Source organism: Theobroma cacao, chromosome 1 (genome assembly GCF_053813885.1).
Source record: "Theobroma cacao isolate CCN51 chromosome 1, ASM5381388v1, whole genome shotgun sequence".
NCBI classification, from domain to species: Eukaryota; Viridiplantae; Streptophyta; class Magnoliopsida; order Malvales; family Malvaceae; genus Theobroma; species Theobroma cacao.
The window spans coordinates 3,667,917-3,693,599 of record NC_142639.1 but is presented as its reverse complement, the minus strand read 5'-3'; the positions used below and the strand labels follow the sequence as shown (position 1 = coordinate 3,693,599).

The 25,683-nt window shown below is 36.7% G+C and overlaps 6 protein-coding genes and 1 non-coding gene across 13 annotated transcripts; 4 read left to right on the top strand and 3 right to left on the bottom strand.

Annotated features, from left to right (window-relative positions):
* Window positions 1-540: 540 nt before the first annotated feature.
* LOC18611311 (serine carboxypeptidase-like 17) lies at window positions 541-4,260 on the top strand. The gene is made up of 14 exons (XM_007047512.3): window positions 541-867; window positions 1,078-1,214; window positions 1,377-1,453; window positions 1,554-1,676; window positions 2,321-2,423; window positions 2,510-2,547; window positions 2,668-2,769; window positions 2,925-3,011; window positions 3,126-3,281; window positions 3,370-3,441; window positions 3,517-3,635; window positions 3,714-3,827; window positions 3,949-3,994; window positions 4,081-4,260. The coding sequence occupies exons 1-14, from the start codon at window positions 695-697 to the stop codon at window positions 4,162-4,164; spliced, it is 1,431 nt and encodes a 476-aa protein (XP_007047574.3). The 5' UTR covers window positions 541-694; the 3' UTR covers window positions 4,165-4,260.
* Window positions 4,261-5,699: 1,439 nt separating this feature from the next.
* Window positions 5,700-6,956, top strand: LOC18611310 (uncharacterized). The gene is made up of 3 exons (XM_007047510.3): window positions 5,700-6,092; window positions 6,169-6,426; window positions 6,517-6,956. The coding sequence occupies exons 1-3, from the start codon at window positions 5,936-5,938 to the stop codon at window positions 6,648-6,650; spliced, it is 549 nt and encodes a 182-aa protein (XP_007047572.3). The 5' UTR covers window positions 5,700-5,935; the 3' UTR covers window positions 6,651-6,956.
* A 430-nt stretch (window positions 6,957-7,386) lies between these two features.
* Window positions 7,387-10,022, top strand: LOC18611309 (P-loop containing nucleoside triphosphate hydrolases superfamily protein). The gene is made up of 2 exons (XM_007047509.3): window positions 7,387-8,225; window positions 9,147-10,022. Exons 1-2 carry the CDS (start codon window positions 7,477-7,479, stop codon window positions 9,799-9,801), a joined length of 1,404 nt encoding a protein of 467 aa, XP_007047571.1. The 5' UTR covers window positions 7,387-7,476; the 3' UTR covers window positions 9,802-10,022.
* Window positions 10,023-10,373: 351 nt separating this feature from the next.
* On the bottom strand, window positions 10,374-14,001 carry LOC18611308 (Galactosyl transferase GMA12/MNN10 family protein). The gene is made up of 2 exons (XM_007047507.3): window positions 12,176-14,001; window positions 10,374-10,827 (listed from the first exon to the last, which is right to left on the bottom strand). The coding sequence occupies exon 1, from the start codon at window positions 13,569-13,571 to the stop codon at window positions 12,204-12,206; it is 1,368 nt and encodes a 455-aa protein (XP_007047569.3). The 5' UTR covers window positions 13,572-14,001; the 3' UTR covers window positions 10,374-10,827; window positions 12,176-12,203.
* Window positions 14,002-15,009: 1,008 nt separating this feature from the next.
* Window positions 15,010-15,083, top strand: TRNAT-AGU (transfer RNA threonine (anticodon AGU)). The gene has a single exon. It is a non-coding gene; the product is annotated as a tRNA-Thr (tRNA).
* A 227-nt stretch (window positions 15,084-15,310) lies between these two features.
* On the bottom strand, window positions 15,311-19,445 carry LOC18611307 (heptahelical transmembrane protein 4-like). Of its 6 annotated transcripts, none has more exons than XM_018129959.2 (5): window positions 19,294-19,445; window positions 19,073-19,165; window positions 18,631-18,897; window positions 17,705-18,029; window positions 15,311-16,153 (listed from the first exon to the last, which is right to left on the bottom strand). In XM_018129959.2, exons 3-5 carry the CDS (start codon window positions 18,888-18,890, stop codon window positions 15,500-15,502), a joined length of 1,239 nt encoding a protein of 412 aa, XP_017985448.2. In that variant the 5' UTR covers window positions 18,891-18,897; window positions 19,073-19,165; window positions 19,294-19,445; the 3' UTR covers window positions 15,311-15,499. The 6 variants fall into 6 exon arrangements, with proteins under 6 accessions (XP_017985448.2, XP_088661279.1, XP_017985450.2 ...); XM_088805153.1 differs by having other exon boundaries at window positions 18,631-18,894; window positions 19,073-19,163; window positions 19,294-19,439; XM_018129961.2 differs by having other exon boundaries at window positions 19,073-19,131; window positions 19,294-19,439.
* Window positions 19,446-21,959: 2,514 nt separating this feature from the next.
* LOC18611306 (cyclin-D1-1-like) lies at window positions 21,960-23,877 on the bottom strand. Of its 2 annotated transcripts, none has more exons than XM_018129964.2 (5): window positions 23,481-23,877; window positions 23,320-23,406; window positions 22,889-23,201; window positions 22,677-22,795; window positions 21,960-22,395 (listed from the first exon to the last, which is right to left on the bottom strand). In XM_018129964.2, exons 1-5 carry the CDS (start codon window positions 23,748-23,750, stop codon window positions 22,273-22,275), a joined length of 912 nt encoding a protein of 303 aa, XP_017985453.1. In that variant the 5' UTR covers window positions 23,751-23,877; the 3' UTR covers window positions 21,960-22,272. The 2 variants fall into 2 exon arrangements, with proteins under 2 accessions (XP_017985453.1, XP_007047563.2); XM_007047501.3 differs by having other exon boundaries at window positions 22,889-23,198.
* Window positions 23,878-25,683: the final 1,806 nt, after the last annotated feature.

Genomic DNA, 25,683 nt, shown 5'->3' with positions numbered 1-25,683 from the left:
ATTTTGATTAATAAAATATATAAAAATGATTAAATTTTATTTCTTGTTATGAATTTGGACTCAATCAAGTTTTGTAGTGAATCCCCAAGTCGTTTTTAATTAAATAAACAGATTTAAATTTTAATTAGATTTTAATAAGATATTATTAACTGGATTCAGATATAATGTGAATTTTAAATTTTATAATTAGATTCATGTGTGAATACTTCAATACTTACCCGATGTCATTTATTAAAAAAATACATAGGACGTTAATATAAAGACTCCATCAAGTACATGAAGGAATATTAATTATCGACTAAATTAGCTCTTCACCGGGGTAACAGTACGGACAACTAAACTGAGCAAGAAATAACATCACTGTCTGGAAGAGGGAAATGCATGGTGATAAAGACACGTGACAAATAAGTTTAAAGGCTGAAAAACATTGATTGCTTTCTCTTATCTGTACCACCAACCAAATGCAGGGACAAATGCCTTCTTGGATTATGCTGCATTATTGAGTTACAATTATTACTTTTACTAATCACATTATCAACTAACATTTTGTTGAAAAGATTATTAAAGAAGAAACATCATTCCAAGCACCAGAAGATGAAGTTCCGTATCAGCTATGAAAACCGAAGGTCAACTCCTACTGTCTGACTTCAAATCTTTTCGAAAGTCCTAAGCTCCTGTTTCAACTCTAGTTAATATGGCGGTAGAAACTCTTGATCCGAAGCTACCAAGGACGTTTTCAAAACATTTCCATTTGGTATGCTTTTACATCATCTTCGTTACGATTTGCTCCAGGCCCGTACTTTCCTTTTCAACAATCAGGTCTCTTCCTGGATTTTCTGCTTCACTTCCCTTCAAGCTTGAAACCGGGTGAGTTTGACAAACACTCATGCTAATTCATTTTTCTTTTACTACTTATATTATGTTTTTCTTTTTTTTTTTTGGATTATTCATGATTGTAATGTAATAAAGATGTGGAAGGATGTAGGTTTGATCAATTATACTCCTCTAGCATTGCAATAGTACTAGTATATATAATAATCATGCATGTCATCACCGGTTAGTTGATGTGTGTCTCAGATACATAGGGGTGGGAGATGTGGAGTTTTTCTTCTATTTTATTGAATCAGAAAGGAATCCAGCAGAGGATCCTCTCTTTCTGTGGCTCACTGGAGGCCCTGGCTGCTCTGCTCTCTCTGGGCTCTTTTTTGAAATAGGTAGTTTCCGATTGTTTATGTCTGCAATTCTATGTCAAGGAGTTATGCACTTGGGTTTTTCAGTCTGTTGGACTTACAAACTTACAAGCTCATTTCCACCCCAATAGAGTCTGCACTAAAATGTAAAATATTATTAACTTGTACCTGGTATCGTTTAATTAGGCCCCTTGCAATTTAACATGGTCGAGTACAATGGCAGCTTACCAACTTTTGCTCTGAACCCTTACTCATGGACAAAGGTGAATCATTTAGTGATGACTATAATAACTCGATGAGCATGTGGTTTTTAGCTTCCACTTACTGATATTTGGTTTCTGAACGTTCTTGTTAACTTGCTAGGTTGCAAGCATAATCTTCCTAGATGCACCTGTTGGCACAGGATTTTCGTATTCAAGAACCTTGCAAGGTTTCAAGACGGGGGATAAACAATATGCTGACGATGCCTATAATTTTTTGAGGAAGGTAAAGCATATTTTTTTTTTGAAAAGCATATTTTATTCTTTGATCATCAGTATCTGCTAGGACAAGTCTTTAGCTTGACTGACAAAAGACTTTAGTGACAGATAAATGCACGTTTTAACTGCATTTAATATTAATTGCTAGTATCTCTTGGGCATATGAAGGTACCGTATATAATGTGCTTATTGCAGAAACATCAATAGGTTTATCAACTTATATGAAATTTTCTCCATTAGTAGTTTCTTCTTTTGGGTGATGTGTACGCAGGGGTAAATTTCACTTGCAATCCCTAACTTTTATTTCAATTTCACTTTAGTCCACAACTTTTGAATTATTTTATTTAGATTCCGAATTTTTTAAAATAATCTTATTTTAGTTTTCTTGACAAATTATTCCGTTAAAATTGATGTAATGACAAAGTTGCAGAATGCCTGGCATGCCATGTGGATATTCCCTTGGCATTTCAAAATTTTTTCAATTATTAATGGAATAATGTAACAAAAAGACTAAATTGAACCACTTTAAAAGGTTAATTATCTAAATGGAGCAATTTAGAGATTAAAAATTAAAGTGGAATTAGAATAACGAATTAAAAACCATGGATGGAACTTAGCTGTCCACTCAGTGTATGATTTTTGTGTGTTCAGTGGTTGGACAGTCATCGCAAGTTCATCACAAATCCATTCTATATTGGCGGTGACTCGTACTCCGGGATGATTGTTCCCATAATTGCTCAAGCAATATCAGATGGTAACTATGTGTTCATCTTCTTTAAACTTGTGGTTTATATGTTGTTCATCAAGGGGCCAATGACCAGATTACTCATGCTACTTCAGGTATTGAAGACAGGGGCGTTCCATCAATCAATCTCAAAGTAAGTGCTCTAGTATCAAATTCTCGATGATTATGCTGACTTCCTTCCTCGTCGCAAATATCTTTTATGATATGGAGTCTTGGTTCCAGAATGCTATAACATTTTGAGCAATGGTTGCAGGGTTATTTGCTTGGTAATCCTGCAACAGATTCGAAATTTGATGACAACTCAAAGATTCCATTTTATCATCGTGTGGCACTTATCTCCGATGAACTTTACGAGGTCATTGGACAAAACTCTTCTGCTAGTGCTTCTGATATAACATTAATCACTAACGGATGACCTAAACTATGTTGAAACTTACAGTTATCTAATCTCTTAATTCTAAGTGATTCCTCAAGGAAATTATATATATGTGCGGTGAGCATTTTTTGCAGTCAGCCAAAAGGAATTGTAAAGAAGAATACGTGGAAGTGGACATTAGCAATGTAGATTGTGCAAAAGATCTTCAAGCTATCTCAGAGGTAGTAAAGCAACTGAACCTGTTCTTTTTTTTTTTTTCTTTTCTAATTTCCCTCTAAAATCATTTCCTGAAATATTTCTGTGTGTTGACTAGCTTAACAACTTTTGCTCTTTAGTGCACTGTACACATAAACGAAGGACACATCCTGGAGCCTGACTGCCCTACTGACTTTAAGCCATTGAATAGTTTGGACAATAATCGGAAATATTTCCTGGAAACACATGAAGAATACCTGCGTGTGGCAGCTGAATTCCCTCAATTCGGATGTCGCGTAAATGTCTTCCACTTGCTATTTCTCTTACCATAAATTTATGTAAATTAGTTCAGATAATTGAGCTATTGGTTAAACCATGCTACAGGACTACAATGGTTACCTTTGCAAGGTTTGGGCAACTGACATCAGTGTCCAGAAAGCACTCTATGTCAGACAGGTAAGGACGGAAGCTTAACACCAACCAAGGAAGTAGCCAAGTTAGATTAATATAATCTGGACATTTGACTATCAGGGAACAGTCACAGAGTGGGTAAGATGTAACAGCAGCTTACTTTATGACAAAGATGTTGAGAGTGCGGTAGGCTATCATCGATATCTCAATACAAAAGGTTACAGAGCTCTAATATACAGGTTTTTTTTCTAGCATACTCTGTCCTTTTCTATTGCCCTCTCGATGCGAGTGAGTGCTGACTATAAATTTCTTTATAGTGGTGATCATGACACAGTGGTTCCGTACGTGGGAACTGAAGCATGGATTAAGTCCCTGAATTTCTCGATTGTTGATGATTGGAGGCCATGGTTTGTTGATGGTCAAGTTGGAGGGTAAGCCTAATGACTGTAATCAGATTTCGTTTCCCATGTAGCCTCAATGTCTATGTGCTGTGGAGGAGTATCTAAATCCTTTTTTCTTTATGATGCTTTGCTGCTTAATATTTTTGTGTAGATACTCAAGAGAATATGGAAACAACTTCACATTTGCAACTGTCAAGGCAAGAGTGCCTGTGTTTCTTATAATATTGTTTACTGCTTAGTCTGTTTGAAGAAAATAACTTGTAATAGAGTTTGGTTTTTGCAGGGAGGGGGTCACACAGCTCCAGAGTACAAGCCTAAGGAATGCCTTGCCATGTTTAAGAGATGGATTTCCCAGGAACATTTGTGATCAACAGCTAGCTCCTATTTAGTCTTGAAGAGTTGTAAGCCTCATGCATATTGCAATGATTTGACCAATAAAGCTATGTACTATATTGTTGCCTTATGTACTCTATGGGTTTTTCTTTGTTTATGCTTTTTTTATATATTTGTTATAACTATAAAATAGAATATAAGATCTAAATTTACCATTTTATTCAAGGTGATAAATCAAATTTATCACTCATCTTTGAGCAGGTGCAATTTAATTTTATCACTGTAGTTTTTTTATTTGGTTCAAAATTGATAAAAAGATTAACAATAAAAAAGAATATTTGATGAAGAAATAATGAAATGTTTTGCAAAATATTATTTATAGAGAAGGGAACATGTTTGCAGAATTTGTAACAAGTAGGGGGTTTTCATTAGATGAAACATGCATTGTTTATGATGATCCTCCTATAGGAGCCAGGGAGATTATGATGTATGATGCAATAGGGGTCTGTTTCCTCATATTGATTAGAATGTAAAACATCTATTCTCCCCCCCCCCCCCCCCCCCCCCCCCTCCCCTCTTCCCAAAAAAGAGTACAATGATAAAATTTCACTTCTTTAAAAAAAATGGTAAATTAGATACATTACCTAAAAAAATGATAAATTTGGACCTTATCCTAAGAATGTAAAAAACTTGAGCAACCATTTTATATCTAATCTAATTAATCATGATAATTCTGGTAAAGTGCCATGAAAAGTCCATGAGATTTGCTATATTTTCCTTTCTTTATAATCCCTAGCAGTGGGTTTAAAACACAGTACAGCAACATGGGCAGCATTACTGGCTGTGACTCACCTGTTAACATGGTTTCTAATTTCTACAATATATATATAGGCTGTTGATGTCATGACTCATGTGGTGTGATAAACAAAAATGATTCAGCAGAGGGAGAGGGACCGTGGCCAGGAATTGATCATATGTTAATTCTACTCGGCTCTTCAGAGAGTAGGGGAAAAGAAATTATGAGATTATGCAAAGCCTTCGATAACTCACTAATAGTTTATGAATTGAAAGAATGAGAAAATGTGTATCTATAAATTGGAATTTGACCAAGAGAAGATTGTGAATGACAAAATTAATGTCCAATGGGTTGTCCTGACATGATGTTGTCGGTAGGGTCGCTTTTCTGTTTCCTGATATTAGTTGCCTACACGTCAGTTCCTTTTAGATTTGCAGCCCATACTCATGGGTTGCACATCAAAAGCTAGATTGAAGTATCTCTAGAATATTGAAGGGATTAATGATCATTTACAGTTGTTTAAGCCGGTAAGAGAGAATAAATAATACTAGTAGAACCATTAACCTTTGAAATGTTTGATTTGGTACTTAAATGTTTAAAAATTTACAACTAAATCTCAAACTTTACTTCTGTTACATAATTTGCATTTCAAATTAATTTCATTAATCAAATAAGTGAAATGAAAAATATAATCAATTAAGAGCTGAAAATCCCAAGCATGTTGTAACAAGCTAATGCCACATCGTTGGGCACTGTGATCATGGAAGTGGAAAAATGCCCAAAGCCATCTTTCTTCACAGATTTTATGTTTTTTGAACGTTAGCCTAGTCATTATTTAATCCCCTTGATTGGAATTTGTAAGAAATCAAATTTCTTGTCCTTATTATTATAAATCCTATAGTCGTAACCAAAATTTTATAAACCTCGCCATAGGCAAAGAACAATTAACCAGCCGTCTAAGTTTGCACAAGTCACAAACACCTTTTAGTGAATAGTAAGCAAAGTCTAAATGCGACGTGAAGAGAAACGAAAGAAGTTCCATGAGGCGGTTCTTAAAACACTCTATCCACCGCCATCTCCACCGGACTCGGAGGGGGAAGAGGAAGAGGGAAAGAAGCCTGGTATCATATCAGAGAGGACCGTTACCTTGGAGCTTGAAAACCCAGGTTTTTTAATATATTAACATCAAGTAATTAGTTTCTAGTTGTTTGATAAAATTGCAATGTAACCATTGGGTGGCAGATGATTTTGGAGAGAATGGTTCCTCAACGAGTGACGACGAAGACGATGGAGGTCAAGCTGAGACTCTGAAGCTGAGTAGAGCTCAAAGGAAAAGACTTCGTAAGAAAAGGCTCAAGGAAGATGCTTTCCGCCGTGGAAAGATAATTGGGCCTTTGTTACCATTGTCTGAACGTGATGGAGTTGGCTCGTTGCAGACTGAACCCCAAGGTGTTCGAGAAAATGCTGTACATGACCAAGTTGCCTCAAATGACAAGCCTGGTAAAATTTTAACTAGGTCTATTTACTTATGAGTAGGAAATGGACACTTTCTACATAATATAACTCGATTAACTTTGGGTGTTTTTTCAGGCGATCAGCAAGGTGGTTGCAGTAGCAAGAAGAAGCTGAAGCAGAGGAGAATTGCCAAGAAGGCGGTTAGGGAGGGGTTGAAATCCACTGAAACTGAGAAACCTGATTCAGATAAAGAGCATCAAGTCTACTAAAAAGAAGTGCGATCAAGATCAAGAATTGAAGTCCTCCCCCACGGAGAGTTATGATCCAGATGAAGGTCCTTGTGTGGTGAAGACTCAAGTAACATTTCACCTGCCACTGCTGCAATGCTGTAGGCATTACAGAAAGAAAATAATGTAACTTAAGAATAGATTCATTAACTTAAAATTACCGATGAAACATAGGTTCATTGTCGAGGAAACAGCATTTGAGAGCTTTTATCTGTGCTTAGCTGCTGCTGCTTGTTGTTCTCTTGCTTCCTCAGGTTTATCAATGCTTTAGTTACCTTTTTGAAATCATCCAGATTTGTCATCAAATGGCTTTTAAGTAACGCCGAAACAAAATGATTTATACAATGAATTCACCCAATTGTGGTTTGGTTACGTTATAACTAAAAAATATATAGTGCTAGTATTATTTTTATTTTTTGTTTACTTTTTTAAGTGCTAGGAAGAGAACAAAAGCTCAAAGAAACTAAGGCTACTCTCTTACACTCCTCGACCAAGCTACTTCTACAATAATATTATACACAATGTCTTGTTTCATGGTATTGTTCTTTTAATAAATGCAATATCCAATATTTCACCGATTCAAAATTCATTTCGGGCTACATCGCACATGTTGGGCTCCATTGCCAAATGGCTACTAAGGCCCAAACTCTAAAAATGATCCTCAAATTACAATATTACCCCAACCAGAGAGAAGAATTTTGTACCTTTAACCGAAGCGTCGCCCTTTTGTCACCGCTCGCTCCATTTCAATTTTCACACAGTCTACACAAAACCCTAAACCCTACACCTCCCCTTCCTCACTCTTCCAATGGCGGAGCTAAAACTCTCCGAGAGCCGAGATCTAACCCGAATCGAACGAATAGGGGCACACTCTCACATCCGCGGCCTTGGCCTTGACTCCTCGCTGGAGGCCCGCGACGTCTCGGAGGGTATGGTGGGCCAAACCCAAGCCCGCAAAGCCGCCGGCGTCATCCTCCAAATGATTAAAGACGGCAAAATCGCTGGCCGAGCCATCTTATTAGCGGGACAACCTGGAACCGGTAAAACCGCCATCGCCATGGGCATGGCCAAATCCCTAGGCCTCGAAACTCCCTTTGCTATGCTTTCGGGTAGTGAACTCTTCTCCCTCGAAATGTCAAAAACCGAAGCGTTAATGCAAGCGTTTCGAAAGTCCATTGGAGTAAGAATCAAAGAAGAAACCGAAGTAATTGAAGGCGAAGTCGTTGAAATCCAAATTGACCGCCCGGCGGTCTCCGGGGCAGCTTCGAAAACGGGGAAATTGACGCTTAAAACGACGGACATGGAGACCGTTTATGATTTGGGGGCGAAGATGATTGAGGCGTTAGGGAAAGAGAAAGTGCAGAGTGGGGATGTTATAGCTATTGATAAAGCTTCTGGGAAGATAACGAAGCTGGGAAGGTCATTTTCGAGGTCGAGGGATTACGATGCAATGGGGCCGCAAACTAAGTTCGTGCAATGTCCGGATGGAGAGTTGCAGAAGAGGAAAGAAGTTGTTCATTGCGTTACGCTTCATGAGATTGATGTCATTAATAGCAGGTAAATTCGAGTTTGGTTTTGGGAACAAAATTGCTTCTTTTGAAATTTGTGGCTTTGGTGCCTTACTTGAGTCTTAATTTTGCTGTGACTGGAATAAGAACTGTTTGTTTATCATTGAATCTTTTGAAATTAGTTAAGAGCTGTTGAAATGTTTACAATTTAGATTTTGGACTATGTTTCGTTGTTGCTTTTATTACTTTTATTTTGCTTCTGAAAGTAAAAAAATAAATAAATAAACAAAAATTATGTTTGGATAAAAAGGCATATATAACATTTTGGAAGAATTAACAGGTACAAAGACAACATCTAAGTCTTATATATAATGAGTCAGACAACATATATTTATTTAGCTTTGAATACTATTAAAGCAAACTAGTCATGATGCTGTCGGGAACTGAGATTTTGCAAGTTCAGAGCTCTGTGAAGGGGTGAAGAAAGTTGAATAGCTAATAAGACAGATCTCCTACAAGGCATTGGTTCTTCACCATGAATGCATGCTGGCTTCTGCCAATATTTATGAACCTGACATATATGGCGGTCTTATACTATCAATACTTTTGTCATTGTGTTCAAACAAATATGATTTCGACCATTATTTTAATTATTAAAGAAGAATTTATGTATGGAAGCAATAAAGTGACAGCTCTTTGGCTGATCTGATATAATAAGTAAGATATAAAGAATGTCATATATGTTCAAATATATCTCTCTAGCATGGAATTTCTCCCTTGAAATGGCAAACTTGATGTTCATATGTCCAATGCAAATTTTATATGGCCAGTTATCTTTGCGAGTCTGCCTTCAGATATTGTTAACATGCCATCCATACTTAAGGACTTTAACGAAGTTTTATGTTATCCACTATCGAGATTAATCTATTCTGAGTTTATCCTCTGATATCTTATTATGTTTCAATTTCAGGACACAGGGATTTCTGGCACTTTTCACTGGTGATACTGGTGAAATCCGTGCTGAGGTGAGAGAACAAATTGACACAAAGGTGGCTGAGTGGAGGGAGGAAGGAAAGGCAGAAATTGTGCCTGGTGTCCTCTTTATCGATGAGGTGCACATGCTTGATATTGAGTGCTTTTCCTTCCTGAATCGTGCTCTTGAGAATGAGATGGCCCCGATATTAGTTGTTGCTACCAACAGAGGAATAACTACAATCCGAGGCACAAATTACAAATCCCCACATGGAATTCCAATTGATCTTCTTGATCGACTATTAATCATTACTACTCAACCTTATTCTGCGGATGAAATTCGCAAGATTCTAGACATCAGGTGCCAAGAGGAAGATGTGGAGATGTCTGAAGATGCAAAACAACTGTTGACAAAAATTGGGCATGAGACATCCTTGAGATATGCTATACATCTTATCACAGCTTCTGCTTTGAATTGCCAGAAGCGGAAGGGGAAGGTCGTGGAAGTACAGGATATCACTCGGGTTTACAGTCTGTTTCTGGATGTAAGGAGATCAACACAGTACTTGATGGAGTACCAAAAAGAGTACATGTTTAACGAAGCATCAATGGTTGATGGTGGGGAAGATGATGCTGATGCCATGCACGATTGATTGCTCCTTCAGGTTTAGAATTGAAGATTTTGTGTTATTATGTTTCTTTATTAATGCCCTTCACACATGGCATGTCATAGCATCTCACAGTTTGTTCTGTGTCATGACTAATATTATTTGGGTAGTTTTTGCTGTGCGGTGGTGAGTTTGTATTGTAATTTGTATGGAATACCAAGTCTTAATTTCCCGGTAGTTTCTGTGGGATTGGCTTCCTGAACAAATTTGTGCGGCAACATTAATTTGAAGCAGTGTAGAAATAGTAATCCTAGCACTCGATAAGGTTTAAAAAAGAAAAATTATTACGAAGCTGAAGTTGCGTTCTCAATATTTATCATAAATTAAGGAACCTTGTTCCTTCAAAAGACTGATACTCTCTTCGGCATGGGCTTCCCTAGTCAAGAAAGATGGCAGAACTTCCTATCCATTTTTTAGTCTATAGCGGCCGTCTCTCATTCCATTGCTTAACCCATGCGCTCTGAAAGTTATCATGTCATATTTTGGTTTTCTTAGATGTCTCAAATCTATGTTCACACTTTTCTTTAACTTGCCTTAAAACACTAAAACAGTTCCGATTTTTCATGCTGGAAACAAGGCACCCCATTCGTGCATGTGATTAAGGCAAAATCAATGGAGGTTTCAAGCTACACGAGCATAATAACAAGCTGATGCCCAACCAAACTATCATGTAATAGTGAATGTCCTCTTATATTGCCCTAAACCTGGACCAAATGAAACATTCATAGCACCTCCATACATCTCAAGAGCAAGTGAAACAATCACGCCCAAAGGAAAAGTTCCAGGGTCGGGGACCGAAAGTATGATGCGAAAAGGACTAACTTCTGCTGGACGTGGCTTAAGTTGAACTAGTACTGTAAGATTGGTCCCAGCACCATCAAATGCAAATATACAAATGCAGCCCATTCCCCATTCCAACTGCATCCCATGTAACTAGCAAGGATAAGCAGAGGAGTCATGCCATGAGTTCACCGGAATTCGAGCCTTGATTCACTGTAGCTATTATCTTCTCTGTTCAACAAAAGAAATTATATGAACATTATTACATGAAGTTCATAGCAACATACCAGCAGAGCTTAAGCCTCATCTCAATACATGTAAATGGGCATATCAGTTTCTCTTGTGTACCATTGCAACAAACCAGCAAAACCACAGAAAACAAATATAAGCAATTCAAGCAAAATAGAAAAAAAGTTGGGAATTACCAGAACAGAAAGAAGTTAGGTAGCTGTCAAACATCTGTGTCACAGTCAGGATTAATTAAAGATTATAAAAAATTTAGCTATCATGGCTTCTGACAATTACAAGCCCATTATTGTGTTGAGATCATCGTTGAATCACCTATTCTAAAGGCATGAGGAAGATGGGCTACTTCCTAATCAAAGGACATCAAGCTGATGTGACCAATTCTCTATGTAATAGTTTATTTCTTGTACTAAGTTGAAACACATGTATACCATTAATAATGTGGAACTTAAGCTGTAAGCGTTTAGCATTCTCCTTTTTCAACCAAAAAAAAAAAAAAAGCATTTTCCTTGCAAATTGTATGACAAGACATACAAGAATAAGACAGAGAGCTAGCTAAACTCAATTTTCAACATAAAAAAAGAGATTAAAGACCACAACTGTTTTTTTACCCTAATGCTGAAACCAGCTAATCAAAGACTTCCTCCAAGAGTGCATGTGAAATAATTAATCAATGTGAAAATTTCTGAATTCACATTTGCAGAAAACCAAAAGTGATTGATTTGAAACCAGAGTTATAAATCCATGATTTTGTTGCAAATCCAATTAAAATTGGTATAGATTTACAAAGTAATTCCACCAAACAGTAAAGAAATTAACACCTAGTAATAAATGTGTATGAATCAATATCAGTAGTTAGAAACACTGTAATTACAGGTGAGATTGAATTTAATGCGTTGCATACATAAAAATTCTACCTAACTCAAAAGAATTCTTTAAAGGTCTCTACCAAGCCAAACATAAGAAGTATTTGAAAAATGAGTTCAACTAAGAACTGATTTGGTGAAGGGAGGAGAATATCTTCAGTCCCTTTCATGCTTGCAAAAAGCCCCATAATTTAGTCAAAAACAAGTGTAAGTACCACTCAAAACCATCCCTCCACTATTCTTTAATTCCCAAAATCCCCACCTACCCAACACCAACATCATTCCTCCATCATAAAAGTAATCAATATTATCCCTCAATCATGCATTACTTCAAGACTTCAAACCCCCCCACCTTCTCAAAAAATGGTAAGTAAAAGCAAACACTTTTAACATGTAAAGCTAAAAAAGAAGAAAGCAAATACGAATCAAATCGCAGGGTCATAAAATAATAATAGAAACCACACTACCTTTTTTTTTCTTTTGCTTTGTTTTGTTTTACCAGGGACCCTCATCAGCAGGGTAATCATAAGGAACTTCAGTAACAGTGGAGGAGTCCCGTAGATCTGGGCGCACGAACCCATACTTACGCAAAACCTGATTATCAGCAAAATTCAAAGCTTTCACCATTCCATTCCAACAAGTTTCACCAGCATACATCTGATTGTGGTCCCCACTACAAGGCTGACACCCCGTGAAATGCGTGATAAGCGGTCTCCTCCAACTTCCTTTCCCATTCCCAGCTTCCTTCAGAAACTCTTCCCTAAACGCAGCGTATTGCTCGCTCACTTTCTCTGCATGTCTCCTCCTCAACTTAGGCACCCCTCTCTCTATTTCCAAATACCTCTCCGTAGTATTTTCATAGCCTCCAACAATCTCCACCCAATACCCTTCAAGATAAAATTCACCTTCTAAATAAATATGATCATAATACTTCTCTTTTTCTTTGTAAAGCAAATAAATCAGCGCCGACTGATCATCAGATTCCGGGAAAAGCTTGTCTTTGAACGTTGATCTTTGAATCTGACCCCACTTAACATAATCCTCACTCATTGGACCCATGCTAGACCAAGTATTAATCAAATCCATAGACCATTGGCAATTCCTAATCAGAAAAACCCCAGCATTTAAACTGGTCCAACTTTTACTTTGATAAATCAACTTAGGCCAACCATGAACAACCATGTTATGGTTTTTATACCTTTCTAACGGTAACTTAAACTCCATGTCGGTAAACGCCGCGTCCGAGTCAACCCACCAGATCCACTCAGCTTCGGGGTGAGCCAACATGGCTGCTTTAACGACCGGTAACTTTGCCCAATAGGAATTCATTTTGGGGTGTAATAACAAGTTGTTATAAAAAATATCGTAGCCGTGGATTCTACAGTAATCGACCTTGTTCTTGAAAAAACGTAAGAGTAAATGATCGCCAATGGGATTCTTACATGGCTTTGGTTGGGACCCAGTTACAAGCACGATTCTTTCACGTGCCCCGGCGGCGAACGAGGGATGATGCTTTAGCCACTCTTTCCGTTTTTCATCCCAATCTTTCACCGGCTTTTCTAAGGAGTAACTCATCTCTGGATCGTCGTAAAAGGTCGGGTCTTTCGGGTCGGACTTTAAGTTAACTCCGAACCCACTTTCCATGCAGTCGACCGGGTTCTTCCTCAACTTGGACGGCGGCTCGGTCATGGTAGGCTCGAAGTTGGGAATTGGAGTGAAAAAAGACCAAAATGACCACACCAACAAAAGAGCTAAACAAGCACCACCAAAGTAAAGAAAGCCATCGGACAGACACCAAAAGGGTCGGTTTCGAGGTTTTGCCATGGGAGAAGATTGGAAGTGAGATAACTCAGGAGACACCATTTTTAAAAAATTTTTGCGTGTGGGTTTTGAGGTTTAATGTTTATTAGTTGAGGAGATTTGTTTCTAATGGTTTGAAGAGAAGTCAGGAAGTAAAGCCAAAAATTGGGATGTACAAATTTGGTTGGGTTATTAATGAAGACAAAGGAGTGGACACTGTCCCTAGCGTTTCCGCTTTGCTCTGACCTTGTTTCTTTAAAAGCGAAGCAGCGTCGGTTTCGGTGCGCCGGGATGCTAAAATGCGCGGGCCGTAACGCAGAGGAAAGTGAGGCGTGAACCGCGGTTTGAGAGCACGTGAGATTTAGGGTGCCGACAGTTTGGACTGGACTGGGATTTTTTCACGTTGGACTCTTTGGGCTGCAAATTTTCCGTTATTTCCGTTTAATTGTCTGTTTAATTTCGTACTTATTGAAAATCGCAATGCGGAAATCAGAGTTAGGGTTTAAAGAAGGATTATGGGCGAATGGCGGAAAGGCACGAGATTCGAGGACGCTTTATTTGCATGTTCTCAACAGAATTTTGCTAGCATCAAATCTAAGATCTGGACCTGGACCCAAATAAAATAAAATATCACACACATATTATTAAAGAATAAAGTGAATTCTGAGACGGTAACCTTTGGACTTATGACAGATAAGACGAGGAGACTGGGCGGTCGAGTGTGACCTTTTGTACCAAAAACTCTCAATTTTTAATATTTTTGGCCTATTTCCGCATCGAATTAACGAGTGTGTCATCGAATAATTGATATTATACAATGGAAAAAAAAATGTAATCTAGGCATTCATTAGAAGCAAAAGAGATTTACTTTGATGGTAAAACTTCTGATCAATGCCTTGATTTGAACAACTTAAACTTGATTTAAATGTTATTAGAAAATCAAGGTGTAAAATGCAATTTCTCCCGGTACCCACCAGAAAATACCCTTAATTTGAGTCTGGAATTGCTTGCTGCTGTATATCTTAAGATTTTGGGCAAATTAAATATTTGTCTGTCATGCTCGTACCAATAATACACACCTTTAAATAAGTTTACTCACAAAGGAGCGAAATTTTTTTCTTGGTATCCAACAAGAATACCCTTCTGCTTGAAATGATTACAGAGTTAAATTAATCATCATTGGTAGAACTAACTGACACCAGTCAAAAATGTTTCAAACAAAACGCCCAGTATGTAACAATTTTGCAATTTCAAATTTCAAATTTAAAAATAAATGATTTTGTCACCTTATATTATCCTTGCGAGGTGAGCATGTAAAGTTGCAACTGTAAGTGGTACCCAACTGAAGTACAGAGTGAAGGTGACGTTTGTAAGAGCTACCTGCAGACACAGCGACGGTTCAGACCATACTAGGGTCCCCTCATGTGAGGCTCTGACAATTAGGACCCGTTCTGTAGGTTACATTTTTGGAAAATTGTTATTGTTTGCCAGATTAGCGCAAGCTTTCGTAGCTCAGTTGGTTAGAGCACCCGTTTAGTAAGCGGGAGGTCTTGAGTTCGACTCTCAACGAAAGCAGGCTTGTTTCTTTGATTTTCTTCTAATCTTTCATTTTGGTAACATCCTTATTGCTTTACACAGCATTGGTAGGCATTCAGCTCAAATTTCACCCAACTATGAATGTAGAGGGAATTCAGCATGTCTTATACCTGACATCAATTTTTAGAAGCTCAGAAACATGGACAATGCTCTGGTCTCCGTCCACATGCAACCTAAGATCCTACTATAGTTGATGTGCAAGAAACTTACAGGTATTTGGACTTTTATATTCCATATTTATATTAAAACAGGATGGTTCTTGACTTATTTGTGACAATGGGTTACAACATATTCCCATTGCATCCATATGTTGCACACCTACCTCGTTCCAACTAGAAAGAACTTACAAACAGAGGAACTCCTTCACTAACCAATTATTGTCTAGTAACACATCTTTAACAGCCATTTAGATCCCGCCATTTGAGGTAAACCAATCCTGCACGATAATGAGTGTATGCCCCAGCCACAACCATGATGTGAAAAAGTTGGTGGCTGTGCCCAGCAATGTCAAATTTTCCAGGCTTCCACCGCTCCGGAATCCTTGTGGCATAGACCAAAGCTCCAATACCATAGAATAGCCCCATCAAAACCTCATACCCGGTTGTGTGAAGTGCCTCAGGCTGGTTCCAAAACAAGAAAAGCTTGTGAAGAATAGGTGCAATCCCAGACATGCCCATGCCAAAGAAGAGGGACACACGAATAGTGCGAAACTCGGGATTCTGAAACACTGGTAATAAGGAAAACAAGATTGTTGCGATTCCCAAGATGGTTATGAATCCCAAATAGAGGTTACAGAAGAATGGGTCACACATGAAGGAGTAATACACAGGAGGGTAGAAGGAAGTAGATATGAGAGCTGCAATCCCAGTATAATCTAGCCTAAGCATGATGTATGATAGGCGCTTAGAGTGGCAAGAGAGGAGGTGGCATGTGCTGCTAGCTAGCAAGCAAAACATTGCACCAACCAAGAAGGCAAAAAATGGCCATCGTGTTATTGGTCTCCCCATCAAGGGTGCTATTATGTTTGCCACATCCTCCTTCACACTTTGCTGCAATCAGAAATAACACAGAAAAAGTATCAGCTGCAAGAAGCTCCAAAGATGTAAAAATCAAGTCAACCACTAACAATTAAAAAGAATAAATATCTACTACTTTTAACTTTCTATCATGCAATTATAGAGATACCAGTTTTCCCAGGAAGCTGAAGATGACACATGAAATGCCCATTTAAGTACATTTCTCTTTAAACTATATGCATTACATAATCATGGACCAAAAACTAGTGCCTAGAGTTAAAAAAAACTTTTGAACTATCACCATTGTAGCAGTTGATTCCACATTGCAGGGATACTTGCTAGACAATCCTCATGCCATCTAATTCATAATTAAAATTTCACATAGTGAGATTAAAGCACTGAAATGGTGTTGTTTAAAAAGGTTCTAGAGTTACTTTTTCAGCAGATTGTTTACTCAGACAAAAAGACTTAGTTTATGCCCATAGCCATAGGCCTTTGGCTTGTTGGCATTCAGTAACCCATAAGAAACTGCTGAATGTTTTAAAGAACGGCATACAGAGTCAGGTTCTCGTGGCAAAGTACACCCCTATCCCCCCACCCTACCCATCTGGAGGCTGTAAAACTTGCTGGCAGTTTCCGATGTAAAAAGTAGTAATATTTGGTTAAGGCCTTCTTCATCCCCCAGAATTCCAACTAATGGGATATTAGATCCTCTGCTAAACATGCTGTCATTAAATTCTGGCCAAATCCTCTAAATCACTCATCAGTTAAAAATGGCACTCATTATCTTAATTCATTTCCTCCAACCTTTGACTTCTCAACTTTAGAATCCTTGTAACATTTACTAACTACTAAATTTATCAACAGTTGACTGAACCGCTCATCCTTGGCTCAAACTGTAAAACAAACTCAGATTTTGTTCTCTTTTATCAATATAATAGATACACTGTCTCCTAACAACTTTTGCATCCTCATAACATTTAGTACTAATGAATAAATTTATGGACAGTTTGTTTGACTGCTCCCTCTTGGCTTCAAACGGTAAAACAAGCTGAGACTTTATCTCTTTTATCTATATAATATTTCCGCTGTCTCCTGACAAAAAACCCCTCCCTTTTCCTTCCTCTTTTTACCTTGTAACTGAATCCAGAAGACCAGCCAATAGAATTGAAAAGCATCAATTCATAAATCAGATGAAATTAACAGCATCTTAACCTAAAGCTATTGAGAAAACAAGACCAAACTCCAATATTAATGATCAAACATTGAAAAAATAAAGGCATGGCATCAGAAACATTGTAAACACCATATAATTTGATATTTAAAAATAAATCAGAACAATAAAAGGAAATGTCAGCCTAGTTATTCCAAAATTAGTTGCATTGAGACAATTAAGCAGATTACAGAACAAGAGGAAATGTTGGAATTCTGCAAATATATCAGCAGGGATTAAGCACCAGAAAAAAAAATTAACACTGCTCAGGTGACCAGCTAGTGATTAGAAGACAGCAAACTATCATAACTTTTGAATTAGGCCAAATCTTAAGATTTATGAAATAGCTTATCAAGGATATGAAGCATTACCAGAACACAAACATTGGTGTGATTCCCACTGGAGAAACACTCAGGCAAACAGTTATACAGAAGTTCCAGAACATGCCAACCCGAGAGTGATGGAAATAAATCCATTGAAGGGAGACTAGTCTTTAACTCCTGTCGAAGTTTGTGCAAATTGGGCATGTTTGGCAAGGAAGGCAGGCATGTGATTAGTTCTGACTGTAGTTTGTGTAAATCAGCCTTTCTCAATACATCAGGAATATGCTGCAGAGAGTGAAGATCAACAACCTTTGGAACCTTCGTTGCAGTGTATATGGTAAGGGAAAGGAAAATGAAGAACCCAATCAAATGCCTGTCAAAGGTAATGGTCATACTCATCAAATTATAGTTCAAGTGACAACATATTAATCTATGATCTATAAAGCAATAGTCATCTCAGAAACATGGACTAAAGAAATAAAGAGTAATATTCACTTGATAACACCATGAAAAGCACTTCACAAATTGACACATGATTACATTTCTTCCCTAAATTTCTAGTTCTTCTCTTTCCAATTCTAAAAAGAAAGGTTAAAACACAGCTAATTAATTCCTTGGCACATCATGATAAAGGTAAGTATAACAAATGTTCTTATCTATGACACATCTTTCACTCAACATAAAAGCAAGAATACAATAAACAATCTTCTTAAAACATGAAAAGAATCCAATAAAATCTAGATACAACCAACCGAAAAGTAAGTGATCTTTGAGCACTTATTAAGGTTTTTATTTTTTAACTGAAGAAGTATATCCACTCAATGCATGAGAAATAATATCAGCCCATTCACAGCCAACTACTGTATTAAACATGAAATTTTTTTCATTAAACACGGCCTTACAAGTGCCCTGAGGACTGTTCACGTGTGCCAAAAATTAAAGGAGGTAGTAGTTAGCAAGCAAAGAAAGCTTACGTCCAAACATTTAAAGTCTCGTTGTGAATTTTGAAGATGCTAAGCAAAACTTGCTTCATTGGCCATTCTGATCTATAATGGCCCACAATATACTCATTGTCCCTCAAATATCCAGGCAATGAGTGGTACTCCACCAGCTGATACTTAACTTTTTTCCACAATTTCTTCCCTTTCCCTTCCTTTGAATAACACACTTTGCACTTCTCCGTTGTTTCAACCGTCATATTTGTATCTTCACAAACTTGTTGCACACGGCCCATCTTTCTGCTTTCAACCAAATAACAATTTATCAACTACAAACAACCCACAATCCATTTAATAAAGGTAACCAAAATATCTTTCATCAAAGATAAAAATCTTTTATCCAAGTCTATAATTTATAGAAAGAAAAAAAAAGACCCAAGAAATTAAAGAAAGGAACTATAGGGAGAAAAGGGGGTACCTGAAAATGAAGAAATTTCGAAGAATCACCAGCTGAGAATGAAAACCCAGATGAGGATCCTTCGATAAAAAGAGAATTCTCAGGCGGAGGACTCTAAACAAACAAAAATAAATAAACAGAGATGAAGACAGACACCCGAAAGCTAGCTTTCAAAGATCAAAATGAACAAGACAAGGAAACTCGAAAGAAAATACGAGAAAACCAAACCGCTAAAATCTTACGCAGGGGCAGGGCAATGTCACGTCCCCAGAAAACAAAGGAGAAATGTTTTAACCAGATAAAGGATTCAACCTTACTTATTTAATGAGACACGGTCAAGAAGAATGAAAAATAAAGAAACGAAGAATCAGATTATTAGAGAGCGGCGGAGATACCGAAGGCAATTTTGTCTGGGACCGGTGATGGAACGGAACAATTACGGAGGGTCAAAATGTCATATCCATACACCAGGATAAAAGTAGTAGTAATTGTAAAATGAAGCTTGAATATTTTTATTTTTTTTGTGGTGGACCCCTTGTACTTTTTCGGACTTTGCAGTAACACCCCCTACAACTTTGGAAGCCAAATTCCATTGGGATGTAATTTTGTTGATTGGACTTTTAAATTTCTAAGTAGATGAAAATAAAGCTTAAGCGTATGTTTGAACATTATGTAATGTTCAATTATTTTATGTAGTTACACTATTAAATACTCATTATGTGCCTATGCGAGCCTTGTTTGTTGCATACGGATAATAGTTTATATTTTTTTATAAATTAACGAATAAAAACTTATAAATTCGTAAAATGAGTGTATATATATATATATATATATTACTTTATATCAATAAAAATTAGAAGGTTACTTTTTTAAATACTTAAATATTATATTAATAGAATAAACAAAAATTAAAGAATGGGTCAGTAATAGAGTCAGGGGAGACATTGGCCGATGGGAGACAAACAGTGAATTCTGCTTCGAAGCAAGTAATTTCAACATCGGCGGCTACGTGCATCATTTGGCATAAATGTGGAGGATTTACCTAAACCTTAGAATTAAAGTGAAGATAATGGCTAAACTTTCATTGCACGAGCAGTAAATAAATTAATGCTGAATTCCTTCTTTTGTGTTTTTTTATTGACTTCATCCCTCTAATTACCATTTAATAATTGAATCCTTCGTCATTGTTGTATTTCCTTACAAGCTGGTGAAGAAGCCTGGGCCATCTTAGAAAGACATGTGAATTATAGGGTGGGCAGGAGTTGTGATTGGTCCAAACCATTTCTTCTAATTATGGGTGAGTTAGCTTTTGGGTTTTCTATGAAAATGAATGGGAAAAAAATGGAATAAGCTTGGAATGAGAGAAAACCTTTGGGATAAATCTCAATGACTAAATCCAATATATACAGCAAAACAAAAGGTAAGTTTGTTAAAAGAGAAAAAAAAACACAAGTTAGAAAGAAACAAGCAAACCAAGCCAGCCAAGAATCTTTGACAAGTCCGAAACCAATTGGAGAAAAATCTAGCCTACAAATTAATATAGGATTAATAATTTACTTTTAATAAATATAAGATAAGAATATTACTATAATTAATAACTTAACTAACCTTAAACCATTTGATCTAAATTGGGAAGTACTCATTGTTAGTTACATACTATAATTAATAACCTAACTAACTTTAAACCATTGATATAAATTGGGAAGTACCCATTGTTAGTTGCACAAGGTGGTGTTTCTTGCAATGACCAAAGCGGGATATTCCAAGATTTTGGTTAATTTCACCGGTTATTACTAAAAATAAGATCAGATTAGATGGTCAAGACTTGTTCTTGGTGTTGGATTCGTATCCTGTCTCTTTCACTGTTCTTGGCAATGTCATCACTTTATCTTCCAAAAATTCTCCCCTTACTTTGATGCAATCAACTAAACTATTTCTCTTATCATTCAATCATCAATTAATCATAGACTTTTTACGTATGAATAGTGATAATAATTGCACTGTATAAAACTGATTTGGATCATGTAAACATGCTTATGATTCATACATATGAATATTTGAAAAGTAGTAGAAAATAGCTAGGAAAGTGAGGCCAGTGGAGTATATTGTTATCATGGTGGCAAGAGAAGCTTCCTTCATCACGTCGACATTCCTCCTCATAGATACGTGGTGTCGGCCCCTCATAAAATAGCCAAAGCAAGCCATGAAAAAGGAGCCTTTCCTTTACTCTTTCTGGGTACCCATGATCCTTCCTAATTATTCCCTCTGTTTTTTGTTACTCCATTGATTTCATGTCCAACTGTTAGAAAGATAAGGAGAAGATTTAAGTGATTTGTAAGTTATAATGATGTCATCAAAAAAATCTAACTTTAATCTGTCGTTTTTTTTTTTAATAGTTTATTTAAAAGTCAAGATTTGATAATTATTCAAAACTTTAACTCTTTAAAACAAGTAGATGCCATCATTAAATTACATAACTATTATTAATCAAAGCCTTTCAGTGTTCTTTGATGTACCAAGAAAAGTCTAATAATTCCCAATATTCCAGTCTCATACTTTTCTTCTGGCAATCAAAATGATTCTACTCAAACATTTTAGCACTTGTGAAAAAGAATATTTAATCAGTCAAGCACCAATGATTTTGACAGAAATGAAGAGTTTGAGTTTGTCACTCCTGTGATTATTATAATCATAGTATATACCAATTAGTGACTATGATATCCACTAATCTAGACTCCTATGGTTTTAGAATAAATGCAAGACATAATTTTATTGGATTGAAAGTCCCATGAAGATTTTATAATATTATAAAGTTTTCCCATAACCCCTTTAGTTTTCTTATACATATAATTTAAGAGACAAGTAATTTGAAGTTTAATTTCTTTTACTTTTAAAAAATGTACTACTATTATTATGACAAAGATATTTCATATGAAAATACGAAACCCATCAAGGGAAAATCAAATCTGTAAAAAAACTTCCTCACAAATCACAATCACTTTGCCATTGGCAAATAACACACCAAAAAAGAAAGAAAGAAAAAGCAAGGAAAAAGGAAATCATGGACACTTTGTAAAGAATTGCATAGAATTACAAACCAAAACACTTTTTCTCTCCTTTATCAGTAACTTAATCAAACATTTCAAGCTCTCAGCGCCTATATATGTGGCAATTGACTTATTGCTTGAGTTCATATCCTTGTTGCCAATCTTGCAGCTTTCTTAGATAGCAGCATCGAGCACACCGGTGGGACTTGGTGGCAGTGACTCCAATTTTTTATGATTGATACGAGGCAAACCAGAAATTTTTCTCTGAATGGTGTTGTAAATCTTCTTCACAATCTCCTGCAATCATTGTCAAGAAAAGTTTTACCAGTGAGTCAGAATTCTTGGAAAAGTAGAAACATACAAAAAAAAAAAATACCATCAGACTAGTCATTTTCTTTGGTTCCACAATAATTCATGAATTCAGAGGTTGCATTTTCTAGGTAGTTTTGATCGGATTCCTTACGAAATTCAAGAAAAAAGAAAAGAAAAGGAATGTTTTATTTGGATTTTATTAGTTTGCATAGTTGTTTAGTTTTACAGGGTGTGGTACCCTGCAAACTGAAAGGGGTCTGTCTTACCTTGTTCACTCTATTATGCAAGAAACCCAAACTCTGGTTATCAACTCTGTGATCAGTCAGCCATAGTGCCACGGCGGCTGCAATTGCTGATGGAGGGTAATCCAAGGAATCAATGGCTGCTAAAATGATCAACACAAACTATGATCAGAGAAAGAAGAAAGGGAAAGCAAATTGAAGAGATTTTAAGTGTTTTTAGACTGGCAAGGAATTACCTTTACATGTATCAATTATGAGATCAGAGGCACAGGAAAAAACGTGAGACAGGCTGTTTTGTTGGGTTTTATGGATACATGAAATCCCTGAAATGAAATAATGTACAAAATCGAAAGGAGTAATGGTTCGCAATCGCCATTTTAGAGCGTTCATGACCAAAAGCTCCATTCTTTGGACTGTTTTGGGCTTAAACAAGAATCTGGGTTTAAGTATTTGCAAGTCTAGGAGAAAGGGAACGGTTGTTTCCTCCATTTTTGCTGCTAGAGAAACGCATGCTACTGATAAAAGCTGCATAGGCCACCCTTTCCCCTGCTACACATGAACGTCAAAAGCCAACCAAAGCAGAGGAGTAAATAATCTTTAAACTCTTAAATAATAATTTGATTAAAGCAAACAAAAATATTGACAATCACCAAGGTCGACAAAGTACCGGCAAAGCTCGAGCTGAGAGGAAACGGTCCAAGTAGTTTATAGAAAGATAAGCAGTTTCAGGCCTAAACCTGTAGAAAGAGTGCACCTGAAAGGTTTCGAACAATTGCATTATGACTAGAAGACAACAACGGACAGAAGAAATTCTGAGAGAAGTGGTACCTTTAAAATCCATTGGAGTGCCTCTTGACGAGCAGTCACAATAGCAGGAAGATCATAAAATCTTGAAACAACCTTAGATTCCAGCATTTGATCAACCTCTGAATCGAACATATTAATTAAAGAATCAGCGTCATAGTCCATGAAGGAATGTGACGATGCAAAAGTAACGCTTCCACAATCATCAACATCAGCTTCCAAGGAGACAATTTCGCTTGCTGCTTCATTGCAGTACAAATTGGGAAGACTGGGAAGGTTAAGGGACAGAGCCATTGAATTTTTGTTTGTGGTGGTGAACTGATAGAAACTAAAATATGATTGTTTCTTCACTCTCTTTTCAAGTAATAGTTCAGGAAATTTATGCAGTGGAAGAAAGCTGTCGGATTCCTAGCTACTTATATTCCGTTCTTTTGTGAATTCTAAACTTTAAAGCCTAAAAGAATGTTATCATTTTGCCAGAGTCATGTGGGTCCATTCTCTTGTCTTGCTGGTATGGGAGGATCTAGGGGGACCCCTGTGAGAATTCTGCATGAAACTTCGTTTGGAGTTGATCCAAATGCAGTAGGGCCAATGCCTGGTCCTAGAATTTGTGACAGACCAAAGGTTACTTGGTTTTCACTGTTTGTACTGTATCTCATTACTGATTTCATAACACTCTGTTTCAGATGCTTCTCTGCAAGAGCTTCCTTCAATTCTTGACGCTCGTTTATCTTTATCTCAATCATTGTACTTCTTCGGTTTCGAGAATCCAGAGAGGAAATGAGGGTACAAGGTTCTCTTTTTTGCAGAAAGAGAGGAAACAACAGAAGGGAGAGATGGGTGGAGAGTAAGCAACTATTCAAGATAACGGCTCAAATTATTGCATACATTAGCTCCACATGCTTTTCCCCAGGAGACAAACTAAAGAGTCCAATGCTATGAATTTTGATACAATGTTTTAGGGAAAAAAAAGAGGCTAAGATGTTAGCTGCACTGCTAAAGGAGATAAAATTGGCAAAGATGCTGCTAACTAATGAACAAGTCAATTTTTACATCATCCTCACCATGGCTGATTTTATTCTGAAGTAAATGATTAACGAAACACCAACAAAGATTTGAAAGATAATTACAGAATTTTGTAAGTATATTTACGCAAACTGTTCTGTCCATAAACTTGAAACCTATTAATTACAGAGCTTAGTTTTGGGCTCTGCATTTTTTATCCGCAAAGAAGTGAAGACTCTTGCGGATTAATATGGCAGTCATTTATCTGTATACTAAGTTTGAGGAATAAGGAGGCTCTGTATTCTTCATTTTTACCCTAGCTATCAAGAAGAGTAGATATAAAGTTCATTACTGGAATAGTCCTCATAGAAGATTAGTGGTACTCAAGAAACATAACACCTGGCCTCAAAGTTGTACCATTTTATGAACATACTGATATAATTTTTCTTTATTAAAGAAAGATGGTTTGATACAAACAACGAATGAGATATCTAGATATGAGTTCAAATAACAACTTAAAAATTCAAAACTGGTATTTATGAGATTCGGATTAAAGCATCTAAAAAATAATAAGTATCTTCCTACTAATATCTCTAGATTTGGATTATGAAAAAAAAGTGTTTATGCATATGCATGTACGTTCTTTTTCTATTTTGTGAGAAAAAGTGTTGGAAAATATTGGAACAAAACCCTCTAACCTTTTTTTCTTTTTTTTTGGTCTTTTGAGGGACCATTAATTTGTTTTATGGAAGTTAGTTCATCAATATGTATGGCCATTCTGAGTATATTCCAAACGGAATGGCATGTTAGGAGGTAGTTTTAGTGCTTGTCCTTGATTGGTTGGTAATTTGGTACTTTTTCTGTAGGGAAATCCCATTGATTAATATGCAGAACTTTGGCCATTTCTGTTTCATGTAAAAAAGAGTAAAAATTAAAAAGGATTTGCCTTTTTGTGCTTAATTATTCCATGCGTTTGTTTTTTTATATAAACATAAAACAGCATACATATAATAATGAATCAAGCCAAACTCTGGAGCTAATCACTTAATTTGCAATTTGTACTTTTCGTTTTGTTAGAATAAAAAAAGTAAGAGAAGACAGGAACGGATGAGAGTTAGAGAATTGGGCTCCAAATCAATAGAGCTGGGTCCATGCCCTGGGTTTGGGCCTGAAAACAAGTTGGCTTTCTTGAAATAGTTCCCCCTCATTAGAAACTAAACGG